This window comes from Budorcas taxicolor, chromosome 18 (assembly GCF_023091745.1).
Source record: "Budorcas taxicolor isolate Tak-1 chromosome 18, Takin1.1, whole genome shotgun sequence".
In the NCBI taxonomy this organism is placed as follows: Eukaryota; Metazoa; Chordata; class Mammalia; order Artiodactyla; family Bovidae; genus Budorcas; species Budorcas taxicolor.
This window is the reverse complement of record NC_068927.1, coordinates 58,166,883-58,188,872: the sequence shown is the minus strand read 5'-3', so window position 1 is coordinate 58,188,872 and position 21,990 is coordinate 58,166,883. Positions and strand designations below refer to the sequence as shown.

At 52.1% G+C, this 21,990-nt stretch overlaps 2 protein-coding genes across 2 annotated transcripts; both read left to right on the top strand.

Moving 5' to 3' along the window:
* Positions 1-310: 310 nt before the first annotated feature.
* On the top strand, positions 311-4,840 carry KLK7 (kallikrein related peptidase 7). The gene is made up of 6 exons (XM_052656118.1): positions 311-407; positions 733-852; positions 1,322-1,481; positions 1,681-1,922; positions 2,137-2,273; positions 4,685-4,840. The coding sequence occupies exons 2-6, from the start codon at positions 792-794 to the stop codon at positions 4,838-4,840; spliced, it is 756 nt and encodes a 251-aa protein (XP_052512078.1). The 5' UTR covers positions 311-407; positions 733-791.
* Positions 4,841-13,277: 8,437 nt separating this feature from the next.
* KLK6 (kallikrein related peptidase 6) lies at positions 13,278-20,099 on the top strand. The gene is made up of 5 exons (XM_052656124.1): positions 13,278-13,311; positions 13,905-14,073; positions 16,969-17,216; positions 18,659-18,795; positions 19,947-20,099. The coding sequence occupies exons 1-5, from the start codon at positions 13,278-13,280 to the stop codon at positions 20,097-20,099; spliced, it is 741 nt and encodes a 246-aa protein (XP_052512084.1).
* The last annotated feature ends 1,891 nt before the right edge of the window (positions 20,100-21,990 follow it).

Genomic DNA, 21,990 nt, shown 5'->3' with positions numbered 1-21,990 from the left:
GAGGGGATGCGTGCAAGAAAATGGCCCCAGAGGAGGGCCCAGCCAGAGCCCATTTCCTGAGCCCTGCTGCCCCCTGAACTCCGCCCCCAGCCCTTGGGGCCGGAGCGTCTGGATCCTCCCTCTGCAGCTGCACCCGGGATGCCAGCCCGAAGGCGCGGGGGTGAGAGGGTGGAGAGAGCCGATTGCAAGCGCCTGGGCTACCGCAGGGGTTCGAGATAACCGCGAACGCGGGAGGGGGCGTCCCAGAGCCGGCCCCACCTGCACCCCAGGGCGCCGAGGGCGGGTGCAGGGGTGGACTCGGTATAAGACAGCCGCCGTGCGCCGAGCTGGAGACGCCCGGCTCCCAGGCGAGTCTGGCGCCCGGGTCGGATCTGACCTCCCCGAGCTGAGAAGGGGCTTCATCTACGGTAGGGGGAGAGGGGGCGGATGAGGCTGGCTGGACCCCTGACTCCTGTTCCTGAGGGGAGGGGGCAGAGGGAAGCCTGGACGCCTGGTTCTGACGGTCGAGGGGCTGGAGGTCTGGAATTTGAGGTCTCACGGGAAAAGGAACTAGGAATACAGATTGGTGGATGGGGAGGGATGGGAGCCCAGATTCCTGGGTCCCCAGGGGAAGGGAGTCTGGGGGCCTGGAGTCCTGGGTCAGAGGGAGGAGGGGCTGGGGATGCGGACTCCTGGGTCTGAGGGAGGAGGGGCTGGGGGCCAGGACTCCTGCTTCCCCAACTCTGTCCTCAGTCGCATCAGAAGAGACACCTCCCTGCCTGGCAGCCCCTGAGAGGCTCAGAGGGGTCACCATGACGACACCCCTGCTGATCCTGCTGCTGACCTTCGCCCTGGGATCTGCTGCACAGGAAGGTGGGGACCAGCCCGGGAGTGGGGGTGGGGGCTGCACTCACCCCCGACCTCCCATCTTCAGCCCCGTTGACCCTCCTCAGGGGCTCCTCTCTCTGGGCTGTGCCTGCTCAGGGCCTCCCCTGGCTCCAGCAGCTTCCTCCTTTGGAAGACAAGACTGCTCTGCCTTCTGCCTCCTTCCTTCCTGCTTCCTTCTGCCTCCCGGGGTCTCTGTGCCCCCCCAGACCCTGTCTCCCACACGCAGCGTCTCTCCCTTCAGCTTTGGCAGTGGCCCCCCAGACGAGATGCTCCTCCTGGGTTTCTGAGCAGGCTGTCTCTGTCTCCGTCTCCATCTCCTGCTCTTTCTGCACTGTTCTCCTTTTATGCCTATCTCCTTGTCTGTCTGTCTCCATCTGTCTCCAAATCCCTTAGCAGCTGACTCAGTCTTCCTCTGAGGCTTGCTGCCCACTTGTTCCTCCATGTCTCTGTCCAGACCAGGGCGACAAGAGTGGGGAGAAGATTATTGATGGAGTCCCGTGTCCCAGAGGCTCCCAGCCCTGGCAGGTGGCCCTGCTCAAGGGCAGTCAGCTCCACTGCGGAGGCACGCTGCTCAACGAGAAGTGGGTGCTCACCGCTGCCCACTGCATGATGAAGTACGTGCGAGCACTTCCAGCCCTTCCTCTGGGTCCTCGTCCCCCTCTCCGTGGTCCCCGTCCCCCTCTCTCTCTGGGTTCCCATTCCTCTCTCTCTCTGGGTCCCTGTCCCCCTTCTCTGGTCCCCGTCCCCCTCTCTCTGGGCCCCTGCCCCCCATCTCACTCACAGCATCTCTCTGAGCACTGCTCCCTCCTGCAGTGAGTACAACGTGCACATGGGCAGTGATCGGCTGGTAGGTGGCCAGAAGATCAAGGCCACACGGTCCTTCCGCCACCCGGGATACTCCACACAGACCCACGCCAACGACATCATGCTGGTGAAGCTGAATGGCCGGGCCAAGCTGTCGTCCAGTGTGAAGAAAGTCAACCTGCCTTCCCGCTGCGATCCCCCCGGGACCATGTGCACCGTTTCCGGCTGGGGCACCACCACCAGTCCTGATGGTGAGGCTGCCTGGGAGACCCAGGGGCCCCAGACCCTGACCCTTCCTCCCCCAGACCCAGGAGACCAGGAGTCAGCCCCTCTTTCATAATCCGAATGTGGAGCCCCTCCCCCCACCACTCCTCCCCTCGTCCTTCAGGGTCCAGAATCCTGGACCCCCATCCTCTCCCCATCCAGACCCCAGACCTCTGACTGGCACCCCTCCCCATCCCGCAGTGACCTTTCCAGCGCAGCTTATGTGCACAGACGTCAAGCTCATCTCCCCACAAGACTGCAGGAAGGTTTACAAGGACTTGCTGGGAGACTCCATGCTCTGTGCTGGCATCCCCAACTCCAGCACCAATGCCTGCAACGTGAGACCCCCCTCCTCCCCCGCCCCAGGTCCCTGGCTGCTTCGTCTGAGCACAGAGCCCCCGTTGTCCCCCTTTACCCAGAATCTCTGCACGTGACCTTGGTGCGGGGCCTTCTCCATCACCCCTGCACTCCCCGCCCCAGGCTCAGCTTTCCTAGCTCTCACCACCCCATTCTCTGCTCAGGTCAGTAGTGTGGCCCACTGTGGGCTGATGTGACCCTGAGGATGAAGCAGAAAAATGAACAGGAGGGTCTGGGGATGGGGAACCTGTGGGCCAAAGGGTAGGCATGTGTGGCCTTGGCTTCAAACACAAACTGTATTTATTTTTAAATTGACATCTTTGTTGAGTATCGCAACCCATGAACACAGTGGTGGTGGTTTAGTCATTCAGTTGTGTCTGACTCTTTGCAGCTCCATGGAGCTTTGTAACCCACCAGGCTCCTCTGTCCATGGGATTCTTCAGGCAAGAACACTGGAGTGGGTTGCCATTTTCTTGTCAAAGGGATCTTCCTGACCCAGGGATCAAACCTAGGTGTCCTGCATTGCAGGCGGATTCTTTACCGACTGAGTCACCCGTGAAGCCCCCGAACACAAACTTTACAGGGGAAGAGGCGCCCAAAACTCAGGAATCGAGATAAATCACTTTCTAATGCAATATTTTGTCAATTCATGCAAGAGTCCACGATGAACAAAATATCAGAATTTTCAATAAAGAGGCCTCAGTCTTACTGAATTTCCCATCTACCTCAGGCTTCAGTGAGTCTCAGCACAGCCTGGTACCTGACCCTTTATCTGAAATTGGGATACAGTGTTCATCATGAACTTTTTCATATTAAATTCAATTTTTAAGGTATTGCATTAAAATAGTATTTATTGCAATTACTGAGTTTGGGTGCTTGAAGTTAAGGTCTCGCTCCCCTCCCTTGGGACCCAGTCTTAAGCCAAGAATTCTCTCTCCCTTCTTCTTTGTAACCCCCTCTCTGTGATAGCTCAGTTGGTAAAGACTCCACCTACAATGCAGGAGACCCCGGTTCGATCCCTGGGTTGGGAAGACCCACTGGAGAAGGGATAGGCTACCCACTCCAGTGTTCTTGGGCTTCCCTGGTGGCTCAGCTGGTAAAGAATCTGCCTGCAGAGTGGGAGACCTAGGTTCGATCCCTGGGTTGGGAAGATCCCCTGGAGAAGGAAAGGCTACCCACTCCAGTACCTGGCCTGGAGAATTCCATGGACTGTATAGTCCATGGGGTCACAAAGAGTCAGACGCGACTGAGTGACCTTCGCTTTCACTCTGTCTCTGAACACCATCTTCCCACATCTCTCTTTTCACTGAATTTCATTTCATTCTTTCCATCTGTGCTGCCCCCTCCACTCCCGCTGGCAACCTCTTCTTCATCCTTTGCTATATACTTCTCTTCCTTTTTTTTTCTCTTCATTGTCTCACAGCATGTGGGATCTTAGTTCCCTGAGCTCCCATGTCCCCCCACACTGAAAAGTGGATTCTTAGCCACTTGACCACCACGGAGGTCCCCTCCGTTCCTTTTCTCTGTGACTCTTTGCCTTTCCTTGTCTCTCTCCCCATACCTCCCTGCCCCCACTCCTTTGCCTCTCACCTGCACACTCAGCTGTCAGGAATGGGGGCACCATATGTGTGAGGGTGATGGGACAGGAATGTGTGTCCCAAAGAGTAAGGCATCCTGTTCCTCCCCTAGTGACGGCCAGCTTCTTGAATGTGAGAGTCGTCCTGTGACACAGGGTCCCACACTCGGGAGCGTCCCACGCTTGGTTTAATACATTCCTGTTGCTGTTTTGAAATTCTTAATACTTTTTGAGCTATGGAGCCCACATTTTCTTTCTCTCTCTCTCTTTTTTTTTTTTTTTTTTGGCAATGCCAAATCACTTGGGAGATCTTAGTTCTCTCACCAGAGCTCAAACCCAGGCCACGGCAGTGAAAGTGCCAAGTCCTAACCAATGGACCGCCAGGGAATTCTTTGCATTTCCATTTGGCACTGGGCCTTGTGAATTATGTCATCAGTTTGGCCCCTGGGTTCCAGGGCCACTCCATCCCTCTTTCGCACATCTATCCATCCCCTGGAGACATTACGCTTTCCTCCCTTGGCTTGGTGCCAGAATCCCCAAAGATACGGAAGAAATGGGGCTTTGACCTCCAGAAGCCCCGCCCTTTCCCTGTGATTGGTCCCATGGGCTGGGGCTCAAGCCAATGTCTTTAGAGAACGTGGTTTCTCTTCTCCTCGATGGCCATAATTTCTGCTCTTCCATTGGTCCCCAGAAACAATGAATCTCTCCCCGTTAGTCGTGGTGGAAATCCAGGGTCCGCCTGACAAAGACTGACACCTGAGGCGGGGGCAGGATCTTCCCTCTGAAGCTGCAGCTAATTTGCTTTATCCCTTCCAGGGTGATTCAGGGGGACCACTCATGTGCAAAGGTACCTTGCAAGGCGTGGTGTCCTGGGGCAGTTTCCCTTGCGGCCAACCCAACGACCCAGGTGTCTATACCCAAGTCTGCAAGTATGTCGACTGGATAAAAGAGACCATGAGAAGATATCGCTAATCTCTCCACTCCCATCTGTCCATCCCTACGCTCTGGAACAGGAAATTGACAGAAATAAGACCCTCAGTGACCTACAGCCCTACTTGACTTTATCTTTCCTGAGAGGCATGTCAAAACCGCAACAATATGTGTGTAAGCCAATCAAATCAGTAAGGACCTAAAAACCAAACAAATACAAAAACCTTGATGTTGGTAAGGATGCAGTGAGACCAGCCCTCTCTGCCACTGAAACTGTAAATTCATAGTTTTTACGGAAGGTGATTTGGCAGTGGTGATTTGAGTGGGGACATTTGTTTTGTCCTCCACCTTTGACTAGTAATTCTAGTTGTCCACTTAAAAAAAAAAAATGCAAAATGCGGAGCAAAGTTTGAATTTATCACAATGTTATTTTTCATAACAAAATAGTGGAAACACAGAAGGTGTCTAGAAACAGTGGATTGTTCAAACAGTAGGCTGGTTTGAGGCAAAGATATTCTGAAGCTGTTAAGGATAATAATTACACAGAATTCTTAGTATCATGTGAGCATGTTTATGCAGTGTGATGTTAAATGAAGGAAGGAATATACAGAAATATATGTGTATGTGGTTCTCACTGTGTAAAATGAAAATATTCACAAAATAAAGCCTGAAAGGACGTGTACCAGCCTGCATACGGTGGTAGTCACGGGGCGCCTGCTTCCTTCCACTTACTTTTCTGTGGGTGTGCACTTTAATAGCCTGGAAAACAAAGGTGGAGAAGCTCTGGAGCTCCAAAGTGGAGGAGAAGACACCCTAAAGAGAGGGAGATGGGAAAGAAAAATATATCTGATGTTTGGCCCCTTGTCCTGCCTCCCTGCCCAGTGGTATATTTTTCTCCATTTTCCAGGTCTCAATTTTCCTCATCTGTAAAATGGGAGAGAGAAAGAATAATAAGGCAGAGAGAGTAAAAGGGCAGCATTAGAGAATATGCCACTTCATCAGGGTGTAGAGGGATGTGAAAGTATTTCTAGGCATTCCACAGGTGATGTATTAGGAGTACGAGGTGGAAGCAGAAGGCTGGCAGAAGACAGGACCCCTGGGTCACGCAAGGGGCTGTGTGACCGAAAGTGAACACGCAGCCTCCAAGGTGTCAGGGGAGATGGGGGGCTGGGAACCCGGTAGGTGGGCTCCTATCCTCAAGAAGGGGCCTTACAAAGGGAAGAGGGAGAAGCCCCAGTGACTCAGCCTGGCCACACCCCTGCTGCTGCCATCAGAGGCTCCCCGGGGGAGTCACACATCAGAAGCTGCTGACAAAGGGATCCTCTCCTGCCAGTCTTTCCAGTTGCTCCTCCAGAACTCCCTCCCAGTCAGCATTCTCCTCTTGTGGAAGCTCCATCCACTTTCCTTCTCTCCTCACCTCCCACTCTCTCAACCCTCTGAGTATTGCAGGAGTTCCACTGTCCCTGCAGAATGTCTTAATTTCCTCTGGCGCTCCAGCGCAAAGCCCCCTCCTCCCTCAGACCAGAGTCCAGACACCCAATCTCTTCCGGCCTCTGAATCTGTGTCAAGTTTCAGTTCAGTTCAGTTCACTTCAGTCGCTCAGTCGTGTCCAACTCTGTGTGACCCCATGGACTGCAGCACACCAGGCCTCCCTGTCCATCACCAACTCCCAGAGTTTACTCAAACTCACGTCCATTGAGTCGGTGATGCCATCCAACCATCTCATCCTCTGTCGTCCGCTTCTCCTCCTGCCTTCAATCTTTCCCAGCATCAGGGTCTTTTCAGATGAGTCAGCTCTTCAAATCGGGTGGCCAACATATTGGAGCTTCAGCTTCAGCATCAGTCCTTCCAATGAATATTCAGCACTGATTTCCTTTAGGATGGACTGGTTGCATCTCCTGGCAGTCCAAGGGACTCTCAAGACTCTTCTCCAACAGTTGGACCACAATTCAAAATCATCAATTCTTCAGCACTCAGCTTTCTTTATAGTCCAACTCTCACATCCATACATGACCACTGGAAAAACCATAGCCTTAACTAGACAAACCTTTGCTGGCAAAGTAATGTCTCTGTCCAGGTTGGTCATAGCTTTCCTTCCAAGGAGTAAGCGTCTTTTAATTTCATGGCTACAGTCACCATCTGCAGTGATTTTGGAGCCCAAAAAATAAAGTCAGCCACTGTTTCCATTGTTTCCCATCTATTTGCCATGACGTGATGAGACCAAATGCCATGATCTTAGTTTTCTGAATGTTGAGCTTTAAGCCAACTTTTTCACTTTCCTCTTTCATCAAGAGGCTCTTTAGTTCTTCACTTTCTGCCATAAGGGTGGTGTCATCTGCATATCTGAGGTTATTGATATTTCTCCTTGCAATCTTGATTCCAGCTTGTGCTTCATCCAGCCCAGCGTTTCTCATGATGTACTCTGCATATAAATTAAACAAGCAGGGTGACAATACACAGCCTTGACGTTCTCCTTTTCCTATTTGGAACCAGTCTGTTGTTCCATGTCCCGTTCTAACTGTTACTTCCTGACCTGCATACAGATTTCTCAAGAGGCAGTCAGGTGGTTTGGTATTCCCATCTCTCTCAGAATTTTCCACAGTTTATTGTGATCCACACAGTCAAAGGCTTTGGCATAGTCAATAAGGCAGAAATAGATGCTCTTCTGGAACTCTCTTGCTTTTTCGATGATCCAGCAGATGTTGGCAATTTGAGCTCTGGTTCCTCTGCCTTTTCTAAAACCAGCTTGAACATCTGGAATTTCACAGTTTACGTATGGTTGAAGCCTGGCTTGGAGAATTTTGAGCATTACTTTACTAGCATGTGAGATGAGTGCAATTGTGTGGTAGTTTGAGCATTCATTGGCATTGCCTTTCTTTGGGACTAGAATGAAAAATGACCTTTTCCCGTCCTGTGGCCACTGCTGAGTTTTCCAAATTTGCTCACATTCCAAATTTACTGGCACATTTAAGTGTCAAGTTTAAGGAATGTCAAAAGGCTTTGAGGGACTTTCCTTGGTGGGCCAGTGGTTAAGAATCTGCACTTCGACTGCAGGAAGCAAAGGTTCAATTCCTGATCAGGGAACTAAGATCTCCCATGCCACGCAAACAGAGTATTTGGCCACTACTTTGTGAAGCCCCATCAACATCCCCTCTCTCTAAATCCATATTCAATCTAAACATTTTTAAAAGAACAAAACATTGCAGTTTCACTAGGTCAGCCTGGGGACAGTTGACTATGCCTCTAGGCGGATCTTTATGCAAATCTGAAGGTGGGTTGTTTTACAATGACTTGAGAGTTCTCTCTTGTTGAATTTTTTTTAAAAAACAACTCCTTTTTTCTCTGGGCAGACAGTACACTGTATTCATTCAAGACACTGACTCTAGAAATGGCTTTTCGATGCCAATCCCATTCTGGCAGTTGTGAGCTATTTGCCTTTGAGTGCATCACTCCCCCACCTTTGTTCTTTCGTCCTTTTTTTTTTTTTTTTGAAGTAGAATAAATCAAGTTTATTGCTTCTTGGAACGGAAGAAACTGCACACAATGGGAATCATGGTATCTCAGTAAAGGGACGTTCAGAAGAATTTATTATAAGATTTGGTGTTTCCACGAAGGGTTTACAGAAGTAGTTGTTGTTTCTGTTTTTGTTTTTTCTGGTATTGTGCTTTTTTTAAAAAAATTAATTTATTTTTAGTTGAATGATAATTGCTTTACAGTACTGTGTTGGATTCTGCCATGCATAAACATGAATCAGCCATAGGTATACATATGTCCCCTCCTTCTCAAATTCCTTCATCCTTTTTTTTAATTTTTCTTTAAATTTTTGGCCACATCCCCCAGTGTGTGGGACCTTAGCTCTCTGACCAGGAGTTGAACCCACATTGGGAGGGCAAAGTCTTAACCACTGGACCACCAGGGAAGTCCCCTGTTCACCCCAGAAATGAGGGAAAGAGCATCTGTTTCCCATGGCTGTTACAAAGAATAAATTTAATATTCAGAAAGTGCATGAACAGTGTCTGACATAGAGTCAGCCTGCAGTGAGGGTTGATTTTTACAGTTTGTGACTTCTGGCTCTTCTTGCTTCTACTTTCATAAAGTTTTCTAATAAAACATTTTCTTTTTTTCAAGTTTTTTTTTGTAACATGGACTATTTTTAAAGTCTTTTCTTGAATGTGTCACAATATTACTTCTGCTTTATGTTTTTGGTTTTTTGGCCCCAAGGCATGAGGGATCTCAGCTCCCTGACCAGGAACTGAGCCCTAACCCCCTGCACTGGAAGGTGGCATCTTAACCGCTGGGCCACCAGGGAAGTCCCAAACATTTTCTTCATTGAAGACTTTTGCAGAGGATGAGCATGCATGGCGTGTGGGGATGGCAGAACCATGAAGGCCACTGGCAAATGCCTAGAGGTGGGCACTTCACTCTCTCTTTAGAGCTTCTTCCACTCCCCACTGCGGACCACCTCCCTCCTTTCCTAAGGGGCTCTCTGCAGCTCCTCAAAAATCTGCCCATCCCATGGAGCAGTAAGGGGGATCCAGAGGTGGCACCCAAGAGATGGGCCGTGTCCACGGCCATGTTGGAAGTTGAGTTGCAGTTCGGGCTCCATCGTTTTCTGGGTGTTCGAGGTTGAGCAACTAAATTCCCTTCTCTGAGCCTCAGTTTTCTTTTCTGTAAAACAGGAGTGGGTGTAATGAAATCATTTAATCACTTGGTCAACATTTCCTAAGGCTTCCTCTGGGCCAAGTCCTGTGCTGGTACTTGGGACACAGGGATGAGTCAGCCCTAGGGTCTGCTCTCAAGGAGCTCATGGTCCAAGTGTGGGAGATGGACCCAGATGGTGATAGGAAGGAGCCACCTGCTCTAGGAACTCCGATGAGAGTGACTAACCCCCCTGCAAGGGGCTGGAAGTTGGGTGGTGTTCAGGGACGCCTTCCTGAAGGAGGTAATGATGAAGCAATGGCAAGTTGTTGCCAGGAGGAGGTGGGAAGAGCATTGTGGGAGAAGGAAAGAGCATAAGCGAAGGCTTAGAGGCTGGAAGACATGTAGTGAATGGTTCTGGAAAACTGCTAGTCTCCATGGCTGCAGCCCTAGAAGACAAGTGGAGCGGAGCTGCTCCAGGCAATAAGGCAGCCACTCACCTCGGTGTCTCCAGACTCGTGAAATGTGGCAAGTTCCAATTGAGGGGTGCTGTAAGCATAAAGGGGGCATCCCTGGTGGCTCAAAGGGTAAAGAATCCACCTGCCAATACAGGAGACCCGGGTTTGATCCCTGAGTCAGGAAGATCCCCTGGAGGAGGACATAGCAACCCATTCCAGGGTTCTTGCCTGGAGAATCCTGTGGACAGAGAAGCCTGGCGGGCGACGGTCCATGGGGTCACAAAGAGTCGGACATGACTGAAACAACTTAGCACGCACATATGTGTAAAAGACACGTGGGATTCAAACACTTATTACGCAAAAAATTAGAAAGCAAACCGCCTCCTTAAAATTGTATTTTGATGTCACATTGAAATGATATTGTTTTGGATGCGTTGAGCTAAATGAGATACTAAAATGAATATTTTACTTAAAAAAAATTGTGGTGGCTGCTAGAAAATTTAAAAGTGCACGTGTCCCTGGCATTATATTCCTATTGGCCAAAGCTGCCCTGAATGCTGAAGGGCTGGGACTTTTGTCCTGGTGATGCTGAGGGACCCAGGCCAGGGGTGCGAGCAGGACAGAGGCAAGGTCAGCTCTGGACACAGGGAGATGCCTCTGAGGTCACGTGAAGGATACAGAGAAAGGAAAGAATTTGCGATAATGGTCCACATGGGAGAGGAGCAGGTTTGACCTGGGACGAGGGACATGGGGATGGAGAGAGGGGATCACACAGAGAGAAGAGGTTGGGGGACAGTGCTTGGGGATCAGTGGCTGTGAATGGTCCAGCCTGATATTTGGGAGGATGGGGGCTCCTCAGAAGAAGATGCTGAGTTCAGTGGGGAGGTGAGTGAGAAGGGCTGGGGGAGGCTGGGGGAGGCTGCGGGTGGGGGTGGGAGGAGCTTCCCTGGAGAGCATGCCTGCTTGCTCCGTTGCTTTCCACCCTGTCCGACTCTTTGCGACCCTATGGACCATAGCTCTCCAGGCTCCTCTGTCCCTGGGGATTCTCCAGGCAAGAGAGAGCATATCAAATGCCAAATCGGTTTTCATCCCAGAGGTGACGGGGCCCGAGCAAAGGTGGTGACAATTTGATTTAATGCAAGAATTAAATGTTAACCTGTACTGCCAGGCCCACGCTGGTTACCGAGGTAGACATTATTCCTATCAGTTGGACTTACTACCCAATGACTTTCCCCAAAGCTTCCATTTTCCATCCCACCCTTCCCATCTGATCACCACACCCATTTCCCGCCACGTGGCCACACACACCCTCAGGGCTCCAGCTCATCACCAGTCAGTTGCTTCCCCACCTGGGCCAGATCCTTGAACTAACCCCATTCTCTTCCTGATCCCAAGTTCAAGTTCAAAGACACCTCTTCAAATCTTCCCTGGACGCCTCCATGGCTTCCTGAATCCCCATTACTTATCACGTTCCCACGTGGCTCCCCAATGTTCCTGCATCCCTGCCTACTTCCATGGCCCATGCTTATTTCCATAGACATGTGAATCAAGTCTTGAAGTCCCCCTGGGTCCCACTAGCTCCCCTGGGGCTCCCACCTCCAGGTTGCCACTTCTCCAGGGGTTAACACCCCTCTGTGCATACACACGCTTCTCCTGGCAACGCAGGGGGGAAGCTAGGAGAGGCAAGAAGAGAGATTTAGCATGTCAGTGGAAACACAGAAAATCGAGGGGGAAAGACAGCAATACAGAGAAAAAGATAAAGAGCAAAGGATGCTGAGACACAAGCAGACAGAGAAAAAGAGATGGAGGCACCGCCACCACCGCCAGGGAGAGAGATGCACAGACCGAGACATGGAAGAGGGGGACCAGGAGGGTCAAGAGCCCTGGTATCCGGCCAGAGGTGGACGGACAATCAAAGCACAGTCGGAGAGGGACAAAGGGAAGTTATTGATGAAGGCGTCTGTCCGCCTGCCCGGAAGAGAGCTTGAGAAATGGAGGTGCTAGGAGCATGGCACAGGGTGCTGGGGGCGGACAAAGCCCGATTGTTCGAAGGCCCTTTCCGCACAGCGCCTGGCTCTGCACCCCAGCCTGGGGCCAGGGTGGGGACCGGCTTGGTGACACACGCTCTCTTGCTGGTCGGCTTGCTCTGTCTTGCGGGGACACGGAGGCTCTTGAACACCCACAGAGGCGACTTAAGGGCAGGTGCGTGAATCACCCCAACCCCACTGAACCCTTGCCACCTGGTGGCCCAAGCCCCGGGGCACTGACAGCCCGCAAGCCCCAGAGCGCTCACAGGAGCGGTGGGAGTTCTGGAGGCAGGGGGTACTGCGTGCTTGCCGGGGATGCAGGCCTTCTGGGGTCCTCCTACCCTGTCGTGCTAGAGGACCTGGAAGTCTAGGAACTGAGGACAAGCTCCTGCCCTTCCTGCCTTTAGATCCAGGTGTGCAGACTTCCAGCCCCTTTCTCCTTGGAGGTCCAGAATTCTCAGCCCCCAGCCCCTCCTTCCTCCACCCGGGAGTCGGGGAGTCGCCCCCACTGGTGCACTCAGGCACCTGCACCCCCCTCCCTTGAACCCGGGATCAAGGGTTAGCAGGAGCAGCTCTGTGGGGGTGGGAGGAATGTGTGTGGGAGGCCCGGGGAAGGAGGAAAGGGCGGGGCCGCCTCCTGCTCCAGGGGCCCAGGGCGGCAGGGGTTAAAAGGAAGCATGGGAGCATCTGAGGACAGGACGGGCCTCTTCCAGGCAGGCCAGGGTGCTGGGGTGTCTGTCCGCCAGGCCCTGGGCGCCCTCATTTTCTGCTTTCAGCCCTCTATCTCTGCCTGCCTCTGCTTTCAGCGTGCCTTCTTTCTGCCCAGCTCCCTGCACTTCTGACTCTTTCCGTCTCCCAGTCCATTCATCCATTTGGGACACCTCCTGTCCCTGACCCCAACCCAAGAACCGGCCCATCCCACCCCTGGCCCCCCCGCAGCCGGCCCCAGCAGAAGCCCCAGGTGTGGAGGCGAGTGACAGGTAAGCTCAGAGCCAAGGGGAAAGGGAGAAACCCCAAGGCAAGGGAAGAGCGTCAGGGGCCCTCCGTCCTGTTTACTGAACAGGCGAACTAGAGCCAAGAGGAGAAACAGAACGAGTGTAGAAACATAAGGAGAAGGGCAGAGTGAAGAGCAGGTCCTGGGGCCTCCTGGCACCCGCCTTCGTGGGACCCTCAGATGGAAGGCGAGGGTTGGGAAGATAAGAAACAGGGAGGCTAAATGGGAAGGACGGAAGCCAAGGGTCAGAAGAGCATGGCTAGCTGGGAGGATGGGGAGGATGGGGAGGGAGGAGCCTGGGCGAACTCTGAGGCTGGGACTAATGCAGCATTTGGCTTCCCTTCTCAGGAATGGCCGTGAAGATGCTGGTCATAGCGCTGGTTCTGGTCGCTGCAGGTGGGCAAAAGGGCAGTGGTGTGAGGGAGTCAGTTTGGGCGGGGGCTAGGGGGTGGTTGATGGGGGAAGAGATGCCGGGGAGGGGGCTTAGAATGAGGAAGACATTGGGGAGTTTAAGTTAGGGATGAGGGATGCAGGTGGGGAAGGGGTAGGAAGTGGGCTTCAAGATGGGGAAGAGGTTGAGGTTGGTTTGGGACATGGGGAAATTGGTCGGAGGTGGGTTTAAAGATGAGCTTCCCAGGTGGCCGCTAGTGGTAGAGAACTTGCCTGCCAATGCAGGAGACATAAGAGACACAGCTTTGGTTCCTGGGTCAGGAAGACCCCCTGGAAGAGGGTGGGGCAACCCACTCCAGTATTCTCACCTGGAGAATCCCAAGGACAGAGGAGCCTGGTGCGCTATAGTCCATGGGGTTGCAAAGAGTCAGACACAACTGAAGCGACTTAGCAGGCACGCACAGGTTTAAAGACAGGAAAGTTTAGGGATGGGTTTGGCTCTGGCGGTGGGGATGGAGATGAAGTTGATGATCAAGGCAGCAATGGGGTTCAGCTTGGGGGGCTGTTGCCGACACCTCCAGACCTCCCCTCTCACTCAGACCCTCCCTCAGCCCAAGCAGAGGAGCAGAATAAGGTGCTCCACGGTGGACCCTGTGAGCAGACGTCTCACCCCTACCAAGCTGCCCTCTACACGTCGGGCCACTTGCTCTGCGGAGGCGTCCTCATTCACCCACTGTGGGTCCTCACCGCTGCCCACTGCAAAAAACCGTGAGTGTCCTCGCTGCCGCTAGGTCCTGCGGGGTTCTTGCAGAATTGCATGACTCCCATGTCATGACGCTGTCTGATAACCAGGCTCAACTACTGCTGCTGCTGCTGCTGCTGCTAAGTTGCTTCAGTTGTGTCCGGCTCTGTGTGACCCCATAGACAGCAGCTCAACTGGCCAGTATTTAATTGAGTACAGTATCCGTGCCAGGCAGTGTCTGGGGCCCTGGGATGGGGATGGGGGGGGGGGGGGGCGCGGACAGAGCAGTAACGAAAACAAGCAAAACTGCTGCTTTAATAAACCGACCTTCTAAATGGGGAAGGAGGACCTTACCGGGCCCTGTAGGGAGGGGTGGATTTAACTCCAAGTGCAGGGGGAAGCCGCCTAGGGTTTTCATCAGGGAAGCAGCAAGTTCTGGTTTACAGTTTTAGGAGCACCCTGGAAAGGGCTGCCCAGGTGGCACTAGTGGTAAAGAGCCCGCCTGCCAGTGCAAGAGACGCAAGAGACACGGGTTCAATCCCTGGCTCAGAAACATCCCCTGGAGAAGGAAATGTAACCCGTTCCAGCATTCATTCCTGGAGAATCCCGTTGACGGAGGAGCCTGGCGGGCTACACAGTCCATGGAGTCGTAAGAGTCAGACACGACTTAGCAACTAAACAACCACAGGCCCAGGACCAATCCTCAGGGCGCTAATAATCAGTAGTTAGAGGAACAACAGCCTCCATTTTTTTCAGTGCTAACTATGGACCATGCGTCTAGTTAGGCACACGGAATCCCGCACAGTGAAAGAGAGAAAGAAATTGAAGTCGCTCAGTCGTGTCCGACTCTGCGACCCAGTGGACTGTAGCCTACAAGGCTTTTCCATCCATGGAATTTTCCAGGCAAGAATACTGAAGTGGGTTGCCACTTCCTTCTCCAGGGGATCTTCCTGACCCAGGGATCAAACCCAGGTCTCCCGCATTGCAGGCAGACACTTTACCATCTAGGCCATCAAGGAACCCCAGTAACAGACTTTTCAGACCCATTTTGCAGATGTAGAAGCTGAAGCTCAGAGAAGTAACAAGTGATAAACCAAGAGGTGTCGTGCCCCAGTGGCATCAGGGGGAGACCTGTCTCCCCCCTTGCAAGGTCGAGGACTCAAGGACCTCCAGGGTGGTCTCCCCCAAACACAGGGAAACCTGGCTTCACTCTCACCATCCTCATTCATTCATTCAGTGCACATTGACCAAGGGCAGCCACAAATGCAAGATTTGAGCTGGACCATGGGGCCTCAGCAAAGATGGAGCAAGCTACCCAGAGTCTCTGCCCTTCGGAATGCTGGAGTAGAAAGGCACCGTAAGACAGTTGTCGAATCCTTGGGGGAAGACAAAAAAGAAATATATAATCACAAATTACTCTAAGCCCAATGAAAGGGAAAAACAGGGGTGGCTCCATGAGAGAAAAGAACAGAAGTACCTGCTTTAGACCGAAGAGGGTATCAGGAAGGACTTTCTGATGAGATAGAATTTAAGCTGAGGCACAGAAAATGAACGGGAAAGGGGAATCAAATGAAGAAGCAGGCTGAACATCCCGGGTGGAAGAAATGAAGGCCCAAAGACCTGAGGTGGCAACAGTCTGAAGAGAGTTCTAAGGAAAATGACCGGTTCACTGATGGTCAGAGAATAGTGGGATTAGGCACGTGAGCTTTATTCTGAGGGTAATAGGGAACTACAGAAAATTTCTGAGCAAGGGAGCAACGCTTTGATCCATTTCACAAATATTTTTTCAATGTCTGTCATAGGCCAGCCCCTGGTCTAGGTGCTAAGGAGGATATATCTGACTAAAACAAAAATCTCATCTTTTAAAAAAATAATATATATGTTTTTTTATTTTTGGCCGTACTGAGTCCTCATTGCTGCACAAGTGAGAGCTACTTTCTAGCTGCGGTGGGAAGGCTTCTCACTGCCATCATTTCTCTTGTTGCAGAGCACAGGCTGTGCTGCGTGAGGGCTTCAGATGTTAGTTGTGGCTGTGGGCTCAGTAATTGTGGTGCATGGGCTTGGTCGCTCCGCAGCATGTAGGATCTTCCCAGACCAGGGATCGAACCCGTGTCCCCTGCACTGGCAGATGAATTCTTAACCCCCGGACCACCAGGGAAGTCTGAATATTTGCCCTGTGATTGAGTCTCCAGGGAAGGCTGCACTGAGAAGGTGACATTTGAAGGAGGTGAGGGAGTGAGGCATGCAGGTATCTGGGAGAAAGAGTTGCTGGCAGGTGGAACAACCAGTGCAAAGGTCCTGGGGTGAGAGGATGACTATTGTGTCCAAGGAAAGGCCGGGAAGCCTGTGTGGCTGGAGCAGAAAGAGAACGAGAGTGGGACACAGCTGATGGATAATGGGGACGGATTGTGCAGAACTTTATGGACCACAGTGGGCATTTTGGCCTTTATTCTGAGCAAGATGGGAGTCATGGGAGGGTGCTGAGCACAGGAAGTACATGGCTGGCTTGTATTGTTAAAATAGCCCTGGCTGCTTTGTGGAAGACAGACTAGAGAGGACCAAAGGTAGAAACCAGGAGTCCAGTGAGGCTGCAGTCCAGGTAAGAGATTATGGTGGCTCAGACCAAGATGGTAGCAGTGGGGGAGGAGAGAAGTGGTCAGATTCTGGATATGCTTTGGTGAGACAAAAAGATTTCTGGACAGCTTGGATGTGAAGCAACACATAAAGGGTCGCAAATAGCCTCCAGGGTTATTCTGAAAGGATGGATTTGTCATTTGCTGAGCTGGGAAGACTGTGAGGCAAGCAGCAGGCCAGATGGTTCATGGTGCACCAGGCTACCCCACCTCCCACCGTAGCCCCCTCCGGAGTCTCAGCTGCAGTCCAAAGGGCTCCAGGTGAGACCCCACCCTTTCCTTTCCCAGGAATCTGCAGGTCTACCTGGGGAAGCACAACCTTCAGCAAAGGGAGTTTTTCCAGGAGGAGAGCTCTGTCATCCGGACCGTGGTCCACCCGGGCTACAATGCTGCCACCCACGACCAGGACATCATGCTGCTGCGTCTGTCACGGCCGGCCAGGTTCTCTGAACATATCCAGCCTCTGGCCCTGGAAAGAGACTGCTCAGCCAACCACACCAGCTGCCACATCCTAGGCTGGGGCAAGATGGCAGACGGTCAGTAGGGGGAGAATGATGCAGTGACCTGTCATCACTGGGTGATGGGTCGTGATGGGGGGGGGGGGGGGGTGGTTGTTCATGGTGAGAGTCAGTGGGAGAGTGAATCAGTGGGTGAAAGTTCAATGGGGAGGGAGGGCAAATATGAGAGCTGGGCTAACAAGTGAACAGTCAGCGAAGAGAGCAGACCAACAGCTGGTTGAAATGGAGTTGTGGGACATGCCATGAAGGGTCAATGAGGAGGGAAGGTCCGTGTGGAGATATCAATCAGGAAGGGGGCCAAGTGTCAAAAAGGACTGATCAGGATGATCAAGAAAGGATAAACAGAGGAGGGACTAATGGAAGAAGAGAGATCAATAAAGCAGGGAAGCCAGCTGAAGGATGTTGATCAAGAAAGCGAACAGTGTAGAGAAAACTGATGGTGGAGGAGAGAAGAGTCAAAGGTCAAGAGGGGTCAGTAGATAAAGGACTAGAGGCAGAAATAAACCCAATAGATCAGCAGGAACCATGGAGGGTGGGCCTGTGAATGAAGAGCCAAAAAAGAAGGGGGAATCAACAGGGGAACACGAGGCCATTTAGGAAACGACCAATGAGGGAGCACAGCTTTGGATGAAGGGCCAATAGGAAGGGAGAACTAACGAGGAAGGAAGGGACCAGTTAGGAAAGGCACACAGTCAAGTGGTGACCAATCAGGATGAGCCAATGGGAGAACAGGTCCAGTGAAGGAGGAAGGGCTATAACAGAGGAGCAACTAATAGAGGAAGAGAATACTGAAGAAGGCGGGGCCAGTGGAAAAGTGACAAGTGGAGGCGGGACCTAAGAGAAAGGAAAAACCAATAGGAAATAAGACTGAACTGTAGTGCTGGAAAAGACTCTTAAGAATGCCTTGGGCTTCAAGTAGATCAAACCAGTCAATTCTAAAGGCAATCAATCCTGAATATTCATTGGAAGGACTGATGCTGAAGCTGAAGCCCCAATGCTTTCACCATGTGATGTGAAGAACTGACTCACTGAAAAAGACCCTGATGCTGGGAAAGACTGAAGGCAGGAGAAGAAGGGGATGACAGAGGATGAGATGGTTGGATGGCATTACTGGCTCAATGCACATGAGTTTGAGCATGCTCCGGGAGTTGGTGATGGACAGGGAAGCCTGGCATGCTGCAGTCCATGGGGTTGCAAATAGTCAGACATGACTGAGCGACTAACCTGACTGAGAGAAGGGGTAATTAGTGAGGAAGACAGGCCAATGGGAGGGAAGAGTGATGGAAAGAAGGACCAATCAGGAGTCAGGCAGTGGAAGTGGGTGTTGAGAATGAGTGACAAACAGGAATAACGGAACCAGTGGGAAATAGGAACCATTAGGGGAGGGAGGATTTATAGATGTTGGAGGATCAATGAGAAGGGTGGACTGTGAAGTAATCATGGCCCATCTTTCTTTGCAGGTGAATACCCCAACACCATCCAGTGTGCGTACATCCACCTAGTGTCCCGTGAGGAGTGTGATCATGCCTACCCTGGCCAGATCACCCAAAACATGGTGTGTGCCGGGGATGAGAAGCATGGGAAGGACTCCTGCCAGGTGAGGACGCCGGGACCCGTTGGCTACAAGGCCAAGGACGTAAACAGGCAGGAAGAGACAGACACATAGACCAAATGGAAGGGACAGACACACATAGAGCCAGGTTGGGTGAGAATCAGAGGCATGAAAAGAGAGAGAGAGATTCAATTCCATACACAGAAACACAGACAGGGACAGGCAGAGACAAAAAGCCAATTAACAGAGACAGGAAGTGCAGAGACAAGGATGGAGATGAAGAGATCAAGAACCAGAGAGACACAGTCAGGAGGCAGATGGTGCCAGGAGACTGTCCCTCCTCCAACAGAGCCCCCGCCATCCTGCTTCGAAACAGCCGAGCTGTGCAGAAGGGAGACCCTAGCCAGGGACAAAGGGGCCCCATCCTCTCTCCCAAATACCTTTAACTTGGGTTCCTGCCACATCGTCCATTGGATCTCTCCTTCCAATGCCCAAACTGACCCCTCTGCATCGGAGGATCTGCAGAGACCACCCAAGAGGGAGAAGGAGACAAAGCTAGAGAAAGGTGATGCCCAGTGACTTGGATGCAAGGAAAGGGCAGGAAGAGAAGTCGCAATTCTGAGACTGTCCATCCTCCCTTTAGAGATGTCTGTGTTTCTGAGTCTCCCTCAGTCTCTATTCCCCTGACTGTGACTTTGTGTCTGTCTGTCTCTCTTTCTTTGTATATGAGTCATTCTCTCCATCTCTGAGTATCTTCCCCGCCCCCCCCCCCCCCGCCCCCCTGTATGTCTCTCTGTGTCTCCTTCTGTCTGTTTTTCTTTCTTTTTTTTTTAGAGTAGATTTTTAAAGTTATTTATTTGTTTGTGGTTGCGCTGGGTCTTCGTTGGGTCTTTCTCTAGTTGCAGTGAGCGGGGGCTGCTCTCTCATTGTGGACGGGCTTTTTATTGCGGTGGCTTCTCTCGCTATGGAGCACGGACTCTGGGCACACAGGCTTCAGGAGTGGTGGCACGCAGGCTCACTAGTTGCAGCAGAGCCTTAGCGGCTCCGTGGCACATGGACTCTTCCCAGAACAGGGATCGCACCCGCATCCCCTGCACAGGAGGATTCCTGGTCGACTGTACCCCCAGGGAAGTCGCCATCTCTTTTTCTTTCTCCTGAGGGTCTGTGTCTGACTCTGTCCCCCTCTTCACCCACAGGGCGACTCCGGCGGTCCGCTGGTGTGTGGCGACCGCCTCCGAGGCCTCGTGTCTTGGGGTAATGTCCCCTGCGGCTCCAAGGAGAAGCCGGGCGTCTACACTGATGTCTGCAGATACGGTCACTGGATCCAAAGAGTCATTCAGGCCAACTGATCCTGACCTGTGACCTCCACCTCTTGACCTCTTCCCCCTCTCCTCCCCACACCCGATCCTAATGCTTAATAAAAAGCCGTGACACCACAGTGCAAACCCTTCCTGATGCTACCCAGGCCCCACCCTCTCATCACTAGGTGGGATGGTGGACACGGGCTAAGGTCTTACCCCCGCCGCTAACAGAATACAAACAATTCCCTTCCAGTGATCTCTCCCTCCCTTGATGACCCCATGGGCTCAATTTCTTCCTACAGAGAAGTGGTCTCTTGTCTGGCCAAAGTCGAGTTGGGGGGTCCCAGCTCCCCCACTTGCTAGCCGTGTACCCACAGGAACTGCCTTCCTTCACTGTGTAGGTTTTCTCCCCTGTAAAAATGAGGACAAGAATCATACATGCCTCATAAGGCAGTGGCTGTGGTGGGGGAGACTGAAGGTTGTATAAGTGTGAAACACAAACAACAGTGCCTGGCACACCCATGTGAACAATAAAAGAGTGAAATTTATTATTTGTGGTGTTTTTTTGCTTTTATGCCTCATCTGCCCCTCTGAAGCTCGGATATCCTTAGTTCTCTTTCACAACCCAACTTGATCTTCCTCCCCCTCAGGGGAGATGTCCTTGATTCCTCCACCTTGTGCCAGCCCTGCCCGAAGGTGGCTTTCTCCACTAAACTCCCCTTGTAGCAGCATAAGCAGGGAGATAAGAGGGCTGGGAGGCCACTGTGAGTGGATGAGAGTGATGGGAGATGAGAGGAGAACGCAGGGACCAGATCCCAAAGGACCTCAGACCCCAGGTTGGGAGTCTGGGGCTTCTCCTGAGGGTAGTGGGGAGCCATGGAAAGAGTGTGAGTACAAGCAGCTCTGGAACCACATGCAGGATGGACCAGAAAGGAGAGATGACGCAGGGTGAGCAGGGGCTGGGGCTGGGAGGGCTGGAGAAGGGAGGCTGAATTTGAGTATGCAGTATGGAGGTGCTTGGGTCGGGAGCATTCTCAGGATGCTAACGACCTGTAGAAAAATCTGGGCGGGGCAGGGAGGCAGCGGTGAGAACTTCCGATGCGTCCTTGACATGGTAAATTATCCAGGATGGTGGGGGCTGGGGTTTGAGGCTGGAGAAGTGGGTGATGGGGCTGGGAATGTAGGTCAGTGGAAGATGGCGCTGGGTCCTGAGTGCCAGGTGGAATAACTTGACCTTGATCCTGAGGGCCTTGAGAAAAGGACAGACAGGATCGGGAGGCAGATATGTGAAAGATTGCGCGGCAGTCCAGTTGAGGGGAGAGGAGGGGGATGGGCAGGGAAGTGGAGAGACCAGAGACGCTCCCCCCAAATGACGGGAGCAGACAGGCAGAACTGGGTGAAGACCCAGGCTTGCATGTGCCTGCTGGGCTTCTTCCACCCGCAGGCACTGCGCACGACCCCACACTGACGTTCACGCCCTGTCCTCAGAAAGACCCTCCTCACTTAGTCCCACTGCATGAGCTCTGAGAAAGACAAAAGGCCATCTAAGCCAGCAATCCTCCCGGAAAGCTGAACGGAGCAGTAAGTGGGTCCCCAGAGAAACGGAAACGAGGGTCCAATATGGGAGCTGAAGTTTGGAGCAGAAGTTAGGATCAGAGGGAGGGTCAGAGACCACGGTCCATTTGTTTCGCCAACATGAATGGCAACCTTAGTTTTGCCCTGCAGAGTAGAATGATGTCAGAAATCATCGGAGTGGTCATTCCAGACGGTCTCTAGATCCTAAAGATATTTAGAGCTGAGAAAAAGCACACTCAGATGTCTCAAGAACCAAAGGTGAAATTTTATCAAGGCAAAATTTGAAATTAGCACAACATGGTAAATCAACTCTACTTCAATAATAAATTAAAATGCAAAAAAAGAACTCCCCCCAAACCAAAGC